Raw genomic sequence first — 12,297 nt, forward strand, 5'->3', positions numbered from 1 at the left:
AGAATATAACTACTATATTACTGCCCCTATGTACAAGAATATAACTACTATAATACTGCCCCCTATGTACAAGAATATAACTACTATAATACTATCCCTATGTACAAGAATATAACTACTATGATACTGCCCCTATGTACAAGAATATAACTACTATAATACTGCCCCTATGTACAAGAATATAACTACTATAATACTGCCCCTATGTACAAGAATATAACTACTATAATACTATCCCTATGTACAAGAATATAACTACTATAATACTGCCCCCTATATACAAGAATATAACTACTATAATACTGCTCCTATGTACAAGAATATAACTACTATAATACTGCCCGCTATGTACAAGAATATAACTACTATAATACTGACCCCTATGTACAAGAATATAACTACTATAATACTGCCCCTATGTACAAGAAAATAACTACTATAATACTGCCCCTATGTACAAGAATATAACTACTATAATACTGCTCCTATGTACAAGAATATAACTACTATAATACTGCCCCCTATGTACAAGAATATAACTACTATAATACTGCCCCCTATGTACAAGAATATATCTACTATAATACTGCTCCTATGTACAAGAATATAACTACTATAATACTGCCCCTATATACAAGAATATAACTACTATAATACTGCCCCTATATACAAGAATATAACTACTATAATACTGCCCCTATGTACAAGAATATAACTACTATAATACTGCTCCTGTATACATTATATACAGGAATATAACTACTATAATACTGCCCCCTATGTACAAGAATATAACTACTATAATACTGCCCCCTATGTACAAGAATATATCTACTATAATACTGCTCCTATGTACAAGAATATAACTACTATAATACTGCCCCTATATACAAGAATATAACTACTATAATACTGCCCCTATATACAAGAATATAACTACTATAATACTGCCCCTATGTACAAGAATATAACTACTATAATACTGACCCCTATGTACAAGAATATAACTACTATAATACTGCTCCTATATACATTATATACAGGAATATAACTACTATAATACTGCTCCTATGTACAAGAATATAACTACTATAATACTGCCCCTATATACAAGAATATAACTACTATAATACTGCCCCTATATACAAGAATATAACTACTATAATACTGCCCCTATGTATAAGAATATAACTACTATAATACTGCCCCCTATGTACAAGAATATAACTACTATAATACTGCCCCCTATATACAAGAATATAACTACTATAATACTGCTCCTATGTACAAGAATATAACTACTATAATACTGCCCGCTATGTACAAGAATATAACTACTATAATACTGACCTTATGTACAAGAATATAACTACTATAATACTGCCCCTATGTACAAGAATATAACTACTATAATACTGCCCCCTATATACAAGAATATAACTACTATAATACTGACCTTATGTACAAGAATATAACTACTATAATACTGCCCCCTATGTACAAGAATATAACTACTATAATACTGCCCCTATGTACAAGAATATAACTACTATAATACTGCCCCTATGTACAAGAATATAACTAGTATAATACTGCCCCCTATGTACAAGAATATAACTACTATAATACTGCCCCCTATGTACAAGAATATATCTACTATAATACTGCTCCTATGTACAAGAATATAACTACTATAATACTGCCCCAATATACAAGAATATAACTACTATAATACTGCCCCTATATACAAGAATATAACTACTATAATACTGCCCCCTATGTAGAATAATATAACTACTATACTACTGTCCCTATGTACAAGAATATAACTACTATAATACTGCCCCTATGTACAAGAATATAACTACTATAATACTGACCCCTATGTACAAGAATATAACTACTATAATACTGCTCCTATATACATTATATACAGGAATATAACTATTATAATACTGCCCCCTATGTACAAGAATATAACTACTATAATACTGCCCCCTATGTACAAGAATATATCTACTATAATACTGCTCCTATGTACAAGAATATATCTACTATAATACTGCTCCTATGTACAAGAATATAACTACTATAATACTGCCCCTATATACAAGAATATAACTACTATAATACTGCCCCTATATACAAGAATATAACTACTATAATACTGCCCTTATGTACAAGAATATAACTACTATAATACTGCCCCCTATGTACAAGAATATAACTACTATACTACTGTCCCTATGTACAAGAATATAACTACTATAATACTGCCCCTATGTACAAGAATATAACTACTATAATACTGCCCCTATGTACAAGAATATAACTACTATAATACTACACCCTATGTACAAGAATATAACTACTAGAATACTGCCCCTATGTACAAGAATATAACTACTAGAATACTGCCCCTATGTACAAGAATATAACTACTATAATACTGCCCCTATGTACAAGAATATAACTACTATATTACTGACCCCTATGTATAAGAATATAACTACTATAATACTGACCCCTATGTACAAGAATATAACTACTATAATACTGCTCCTATGTACAAGAATATAACTACTATAATACTGCTCCTATGTACAAGAATATAACTACTATAATACTGCCCCCTATGTACAAGAATATAACTACTATAATACTGACCCCTATGTACAAGAATATAACTACTATAATACTGCTCCTATATACATTATATACAGGAATATAACTACTATAATACTGCCCCCTATGTACAAGAATATAACTACTATAATACTGCTCCTATATACATTATATACAGGAATATAACTACTATAATACTGCCCCTATGTACAAGAATATAACTACTATAATACTGCCCCTATGTACAAGAATATAACTACTATATTACTGACCCCTATGTATAAGAATATAACTACTATAATACTGACCCCTATGTACAAGAATATAACTACTATAATACTGCTCCTATGTACAAGAATATAACTACTATAATACTGCTCCTATGTACAAGAATATAACTACTATAATACTGCCCCCTATGTACAAGAATATAACTACTATAATACTGCTCCTATATACAAGAATATAACTACTATAATACTGCCCCTATATACAAGAATATAACTACTATAATACTGCCCCTATGTATAAGAATATAACTACTATAATACTGCCCCTATGTACAAGAATATAACTACTATAATACTGCCCCTATATACAAGAATATAACTACTATAATACTGCCCCTATGTACAAGAATATAACTACTATAATACTGCTCCTGTATACATTATATACAGGAATATAACTACTATAATACTGCCCCCTATGTACAAGAATATAACTACTATAATACTGCCCCCTATGTACAAGAATATATCTACTTTAATACTGCTCCTATGTACAAGAATATAACTACTATAATACTGCCCCTATATACAAGAATATAACTACTATAATACTGCCCCTATATACAAGAATATAACTACTATAATACTGCCCCTATGTACAAGAATATAACTACTATAATACTGCCCCCTATGTACAAGAATATAACTACTATAATACTGACCCCTATGTACAAGAATATAACTACTATAATACTGCTCCTATATACATTATATACAGGAATATAACTACTATAATACTGCTCCTATGTACAAGAATATAACTACTATAATACTGCCCCTATATACAAGAATATAACTACTATAATACTGCCCCTATATACAAGAATATAACTACTATAATACTGCCCCTATGTATAAGAATATAACTACTATAATACTGCCCCCTATGTACAAGAATATAACTACTATAATACTGCCCCCTATATACAAGAATATAACTACTATAATACTGCTCCTATGTACAAGAATATAACTACTATAATACTGCCCGCTATGTACAAGAATATAACTACTATAATACTGACCTTATGTACAAGAATATAACTACTATAATACTGCCCCCTATGTACAAGAATATAACTACTATAATACTGCCCCTATGTACAAGAATATAACTACTATAATACTGCCCCTATGTACAAGAATATAACTAGTATAATACTGCCCCCTATGTACAAGAATATAACTACTATAATACTGCCCCTATGTACAAGAATATAACTACTATAATACTGCCCCTATGTACAAGAATATAACTAGTATAATACTGCCCCCTATGTACAAGAATATAACTACTATAATACTGCCCCTATGTACAAGAATATAACTACTATAATACTGCCCCTATGTACAAGAATATAACTAGTATAATACTTCCCCCTATGTACAAGAATATAACTACTATAATACTGCCCCCTATGTACAAGAATATATCTACTATAATACTGCTCCTATGTACAAGAATATAACTACTATAATACTGCCCCAATATACAAGAATATAACTACTATAATACTGCCCCTATATACAAGAATATAACTACTATAATACTGCCCCCTATGTACAAGAATATAACTACTATACTACTGTCCCTATGTACAAGAATATAACTACTATAATACTGCCCCTATGTACAAGAATATAACTACTATAATACTGACCCCTATGTACAAGAATATAACTACTATAATACTGCTCCTATATACATTATATACAGGAATATAACTACTATAATACTGCCCCCTATGTACAAGAATATAACTACTATAATACTGCCCCCTATGTACAAGAATATATCTACTATAATACTGCTCCTATGTACAAGAATATAACTACTATAATACTGCCCCTATATACAAGAATATAACTACTATAATACTGCCCCTATATACAAGAATATAACTACTATAATACTGCCCCTATGTACAAGAATATAACTACTATAATACTGCCCCCTATGTACAAGAATATAACTACTATACTACTGTCCCTATGTACAAGAATATAACTACTATAATACTGCCCCTATGTACAAGAATATAACTACTATAATACTGACCCCTATGTACAAGAATATAACTACTATAATACTGCTCCTATATACATTATATACAGGAATATAACTACTATAATACTGCCCCCTATGTACAAGAATATAACTACTATAATACTGCCCCCTATGTACAAGAATATATCTACTATAATACTGCTCCTATGTACAAGAATATAACTACTATAATACTGCCCCTATATACAAGAATATAACTACTATAATACTGCCCCTATATACAAGAATATAACTACTATAATACTGCCCCTATATACAAGAATATAACTACTATAATACTGCCCCCTATGTACAAGAATATAACTACTATACTACTGCCCCTATGTACAAGAATATAACTACTATAATACTGCCCCTATGTACAAGAATATAACTACTATAATACTACACCCTATGTACAAGAATATAACTACTAGAATACTGCCCCTATGTACAAGAATATAACTACTAGAATACTGCCCCTATGTACAAGAATATAACTACTATAATACTGCCCCTATGTACAAGAATATAACTACTATATTACTGACCCCTATGTATAAGAATATAACTACTATAATACTGACCCCTATGTACAAGAATATAACTACTATAATACTGCTCCTATGTACAAGAATATAACTACTATAATACTGCTCCTATGTACAAGAATATAACTACTATAATACTGCCCCCTATGTACAAGAATATAACTACTATAATACTGACCCCTATGTACAAGAATATAACTACTATAATACTGCTCCTATATACATTATATACAGGAATATAACTACTATAATACTGCCCCCTATGTACAAGAATATAACTACTAGAATACTGCCCCTATGTACAAGAATATAACTACTATAATACTGCCCCTATGTACAAGAATATAACTACTATAATACTGCCCCTATGTACAAGAATATAACTACTATAATACTGCCCCCTATGTACAAGAATATAACTACTATAATACTGACCCCTATGTACAAGAATATAACTACTATAATACTGACCCCTATGTACAAGAATATAACTACTATAATACTGCTCCTATATACATTATATACAGGAATATAACTACTATAATACTGCCCCCTATGTACAAGAATATAACTACTAGAATACTGCCCCTATGTACAAGAATATAACTACTATAATACTGCCCCTATGTACAAGAATATAACTACTATATTACTGACCCCTATGTATAAGAATATAACTACTATAATACTGACCCCTATGTACAAGAATATAACTACTATAATACTGCTCCTATGTACAAGAATATAACTACTATAATACTGCTCCTATGTACAAGAATATAACTACTATAATACTGCCCCCTATGTACAAGAATATAACTACTATAATACTGCTCCTATATACAAGAATATAACTACTATAATACTGCCCCTATATACAAGAATATAACTACTATAATACTGCCCCTATGTATAAGAATATAACTACTATAATACTGCCCCTATGTACAAGAATATAACTACTATAATACTGCCCCTATATACAAGAATATAACTACTATAATACTGCCCCTATGTACAAGAATATAACTACTATAATACTGCTCCTGTATACATTATATACAGGAATATAACTACTATAATACTGCCCCCTATGTACAAGAATATAACTACTATAATACTGCCCCCTATGTACAAGAATATATCTACTTTAATACTGCTCCTATGTACAAGAATATAACTACTATAATACTGCCCCTATATACAAGAATATAACTACTATAATACTGCCCCTATATACAAGAATATAACTACTATAATACTGCCCCTATGTACAAGAATATAACTACTATAATACTGCCCCCTATGTACAAGAATATAACTACTATAATACTGACCCCTATGTACAAGAATATAACTACTATAATACTGCTCCTATATACATTATATACAGGAATATAACTACTATAATACTGCTCCTATGTACAAGAATATAACTACTATAATACTGCCCCTATATACAAGAATATAACTACTATAATACTGCCCCTATATACAAGAATATAACTACTATAATACTGCCCCTATGTATAAGAATATAACTACTATAATACTGCCCCCTATGTACAAGAATATAACTACTATAATACTGCCCCCTATATACAAGAATATAACTACTATAATACTGCTCCTATGTACAAGAATATAACTACTATAATACTGCCCGCTATGTACAAGAATATAACTACTATAATACTGACCTTATGTACAAGAATATAACTACTATAATACTGCCCCTATGTACAAGAATATAACTACTATAATACTGCCCCCTATGTACAAGAATATAACTACTATAATACTGCCCCTATGTACAAGAATATAGCTACTATAATACTGCCCCTATGTACAAGAATATAACTAGTATAATACTGCCCCCTATGTACAAGAATATAACTACTATACTACTGTCCCTATGTACAAGAATATAACTACTATAATACTGCCCCTATGTACAAGAATATAACTAGTATAATACTGACCCCTATGTACAAGAATATAACTACTATAATACTGCTCCTATATACAAGAATATAACTACTATAATACTGCCCCCTATGTACAAGAATATAACTACTATAATACTGACCCCTATGTACAAGAATATAACTACTATAATACTGCTCCTATATACATTATATACAGGAATATAACTACTATAATACTGCCCCCTATGTACAAGAATATAACTACTAGAATACTGCCCCTATGTACAAGAATATAACTACTATAATACTGCCCCTATGTACAAGAATATAACTACTATATTACTGACCCCTGTGTATAAGAATATAACTACTATAATACTGACCCCTATGTACAAGAATATAACTACTATAATACTGCTCCTATGTACAAGAATATAACTACTATAATACTGCTCCTATGTACAAGAATATAACTACTATAATACTGCCCCCTATGTTCAAGAATATAACTACTATAATACTGCTCCTATATACAAGAATATAACTACTATAATACTGCCCCTATATACAAGAATATAACTACTATAATACTGCCCCTATGTATAAGAATATAACTACTATAATACTGCCCCTATGTACAAGAATTTAACTACTATAATACTGCCCCTATGTACAAGAATATAACTACTATAATACTGCTCCTATGTACAAGAATATAACTACTATAATACTGCCCCTATGTACAAGAATATAACTACTATAATACTACTCCTATGTACAGGAATATAACTAATATAATACTGCCCCCTATGTACAAGAATATAACTACTATAATACTGTCCCTATGTACAAGAATATAACTACTATAATACTGCCCCTATGTACAAGAATATAACTACTATAATATTGCCCCCTAGGTACAAGAATATATCTACTATAATACTGCTCTTATGTACGTGTGTGTGTGTGTGTGTGTATGTATGGGGGATATTATTCAGAGGGACAGTGTGTGTAGGTGGGATAGTATACAGAGGGGTAGTGTGTGGGGGGTGATATACAGAGGGGCAGTGTGTGTGGGAGGATATTATAAAAAGGTGCAGCTTGTGTGGGGGATAGTATACAGAGGGGCAGTGTATTTGCGGCGTATGTGAGAGATATCATACACAGGGTCAGTGTGTGTGGGGATATTACACAGAAGAGCTATGTGTGGGATATTATACAGAGGGGCAGTGTGTGTGTGGGATATTAGACAGAGAGGCAGTGTGTGGGAGAGATATACAGAGAGGTAGTGTGTGTATGGGGGATACTATACAGAGGAGTAGTGTGTGGGGGAATATTATAATTAGGTGATTGTGTGGGGGAATTACACACAGGGGCAATGTGTGGGGTATATTATACAGAGAGGCAGTATGTGTGGGAGAGATATACAGAGAGGCAGTGTGTGTGGGAGAGATATTATACAGAGGGGCAGTGTGTGTGGGTGGGATATTATACAGAGGGACATTGTGTGGGGACATTGTACAGAGGAGCAGTGTTTGAGGGGATTTTATACAGCGTGGCATTGTTTGGGGGGGTATATTATACAGAGGGGCAGTGTGTGGGGGGATATTATAAATAGGGGCAGTGAGGAGGAGATATCACTGAGAAGGGTGGAGTAGAGGATGTATTATGGAAAGGGGCGGTGTAGAGGGTGTATTATTAATTTTCTGAGGGAAATACTTCATTTTCTGGGATAACTTCAAGGGTGCTAACATTTTTGGCAATGACTGTGTGTGTGTGTGTGTGACGAATATTTTGCCAGTACGGGGCCCTGCAATTCCTCGTGGCGGCCCTGTACAGGAATATACATATGTGACAGCGGTGTATTGTAGTATCTCGCGCCTCGTCATGTTGCCCGGTTTTCCGTAGCTTTGTGTGATTTATGCCCTGTGTTCTCTCTTGTAGACCGGCTGCCGTGAATGAAATCCTCATTAAGTGGCTGGGAGAAGTGCACCCCGCGTCCGTCTCTTCTAAGCTCTGAGATTCTTTACGCCCCAAAGTCTTGGTCACGATTGTCCTCAGAATATATCCCTAATACCTCCCTGACACAATCCAGCGGCCGCTAATTGTCTGCTGGTCATGCGGCTAATGCAGGGCGGCATTGTTATTAGCGGCCGGTCCGGCGCGGAGAATGAATTTTCTTACAATCCCATTTAATGATTAACCCTGAACCTTTCACAGAAGGAGCCAATTGTGGAGAATAATAATATGGTGGAAACGATTAAACAAAATTTTGCAGTAATGGAACAGTGCGTCTGTACCGCCGCCGGGATGGAGGGATGGTGAGACATCGGGATCGAGGGACAGCAGGATGGAGGGACGGCGGAATAGAGGGATGGAGAGATGGAGGGATAGGGGGACGGCGGGATAGAGGGATATAGGGACGCCAGGATGGAGGGACGGCGGAATAGAGGGATGGAGAAATGGAGGGATAGGGGGACGGCGGGATGGAGGGATACAGGGACGCCAGGATGGAGGGACAGTGGAATAGAGGGATGGAGAGATGGAGGGATAGGGGGACGGCGGGATGGAGGGATACAGGGACGCCAGGATGGAGGGACGGCGGAATAGAGGGATGGAGAAATGGAGGGATAGGGGGACGGCGGGATGGAGGGATACAGGGACGCCAGGATGGAGGGACAGTGGAATAGAGGGATGGAGAAATGGAGGGATAGGGGGACGGCGGGATGGAGGGATACAGGGACGCCAGGATGGAGGGACAGTGGAATAGAGGGATGGAGAAATGGAGGGATAGGGGGACGGCGGGATGGAGGGATACAGGGACGCCAGGATGGAGGGACAGCGGAATAGAGGGATGGAGAAATGGAGGGATAGGGGGACGGCGGGATGGAGGGATACAGGGACGCCAGGATGGAGGGACAGTGGAATAGAGGGATGGAGAAATGGAGGGATAGGGGGACGGCGGGATGGAGGGATACAGGGACGCCAGGATGGAGGGACAGTGGAATAGAGGGATGGAGAAATGGAGGGATAGGGGGACGTTGGGATGGAGGGATACAGGGACGCCAGGATGGAGGGACAGTGGAATAGAGGGATGGAGGGATAGGGGGAAGGCGGGATAGAGGGATACAGGGACGGCAGGATGGAGGGATGGAGGGACAGGGGGATAAGGGGATGGCAGGATGGAGGGACAGTGGAATGGAGAGATGGAGGGATAGGGGGACGGCGGGATTGAGGGATACAGGGACGCCAGGATGGAGGGACAGTGGAATAGAGGGATGGAGAGATGGAGGGATAGGGGGAAGGCGGGATAGAGGGATACAGAGACTGCAGGATGGAGGGACAGGGGGATAAGGGGATGGCAGGATGGAGGGACAGTGGAATAGAGGGATGGAGAGATGGAGGGATAGGGGAACGGCAGGATGGAGGGACAGCGGAATAGAGGGATGGAGAGAAGGAGGGGTAGGGGGATGGCGGGATACAGGGACGGCAGAATGGAGGGATGGTGGAATAGAGAGATGGAGGGATAGGGGGAAGGCGGGATGGAGGGATACAGGGACGGCAGGATGGAGGAACAGTGGACTAGAGGGATGGAGAGATGGAGGGATAGGGGAACGGTAGGATGGAGGGACGGCGGAATAGAGGGATGGAGGGACAGGGGGATAAGGGGACGGCAGGATGGAGGGACAGCGGAATAGAGGGATGGAGGGACAGGGGGATAAGGGGACGGCAGGATGGAGGGACAGCGGAATAGAGGGATGGAGGGACAGGGGGATAAGGGGACGGCAGGATGGAGGGACAGCGGAATAGAGGGATGGAGAGATGGAGGGATAGTGGGATGGAGGGATACAGGGACAGCAGGATGGAGGGACAGTGGAATAGAGGGATGGAGGGATAGGGGGATGGAGGGACAGTGGAATAGAGAGATGGAGGGATACAGGGACGGCAGGATGGAGGGACAGTGGAATAGAGAGATGGAGGGATAGGGGGACGGCGGGATGGAGGGACGGTGGAATAGAAAGATGGAGGGATAGGGGGAAGGTGGGATGGCAGGAACAGCAAGATTGAGGGATACAGAGACGGCAGGATGGAGAAACGGTGGAATAGAGGGATGGAGGGATACAGGGACGCCAGGATGGAGGGATAGGAGGATGGAGGTATAGGGGGATGGCAGGATGCAGGAACAGCAAGATGGAGGGATGGGGGTGGCAGGATGGAGGGTCAGCTGAATAGAGGGATGGAGGGATAGGGGGATGGAGGGTCAGAGGGACAGCAGGATAGAGGGACGGAGGGATAGGGGAACGGAAGGATGGCGGATTAGAGGGATGGAGTGATAGGGGGACGGTGGGATGGAGGGTTGGAGGGATGGCGGATTACAGGGATGGAGGGATAAGGGGACAGCAGGATAGGGGGATAGGGGGATGGAGGGATGGTAGGATGGGGGGAAGGCAAGATGGAGGGAAGGTGGGATGGCCGACACGTGTCACATCTCCAGCTAATGATATAAGCAGATGGTGACCTGGGCTCTGTACTCCGCACATTGTGAGTACAGCAAGTGATCCAACTGTAATCCACTCAGTAACATGAGATCAAGAGGTGCTCTATATAGAGGGAGGGGCTGTATATTGGGGAGGGTCTGTATATTGGGGAGTGGGACATGGCTGTATACTGGGGAGGGGCTGTATATTGGGGTGAGGCTCTATATTGGGATGTGGGACATGGCTGTATACTGGGGAGGGGCTGTATATTGGGGTGAGGCTCTATATTGGGAAGTGGGATATGGCTGTATACGGGGCAGGGGCTGTATGTGGGGGAGGGGCTGTATATTGCGGAGTCTTGGACATCTATGCTTCCAT

At 37.9% G+C, this 12,297-nt stretch overlaps 1 protein-coding gene across 3 annotated transcripts in view; it reads left to right on the forward strand.

The window, feature by feature from the left end:
• EPHX2 (epoxide hydrolase 2) overlaps positions 1-12,297 on the forward strand; it is a 145,945-nt gene that overhangs the window by 104,831 nt on the left and 28,817 nt on the right. For 2 of the 3 annotated variants that reach the window (XM_075341300.1, XM_075341302.1), the window contains exon 19: positions 9,386-9,715. The exons of the other annotated variant lie outside the window; for it this stretch is intronic. In XM_075341300.1, coding sequence (XP_075197415.1) covers positions 9,386-9,461 — 76 coding nt within the window. In that variant the 3' untranslated portion in view covers positions 9,462-9,715. Of the gene's footprint in view, positions 1-9,385; positions 9,716-12,297 lie in introns of those variants that run through there. 3 annotated transcript variants of the gene reach the window in all.

The sequence above is a fragment of the Anomaloglossus baeobatrachus genome, chromosome 3 (assembly GCF_048569485.1).
Source record: "Anomaloglossus baeobatrachus isolate aAnoBae1 chromosome 3, aAnoBae1.hap1, whole genome shotgun sequence".
Taxonomy (NCBI): Eukaryota; Metazoa; Chordata; class Amphibia; order Anura; family Aromobatidae; genus Anomaloglossus; species Anomaloglossus baeobatrachus.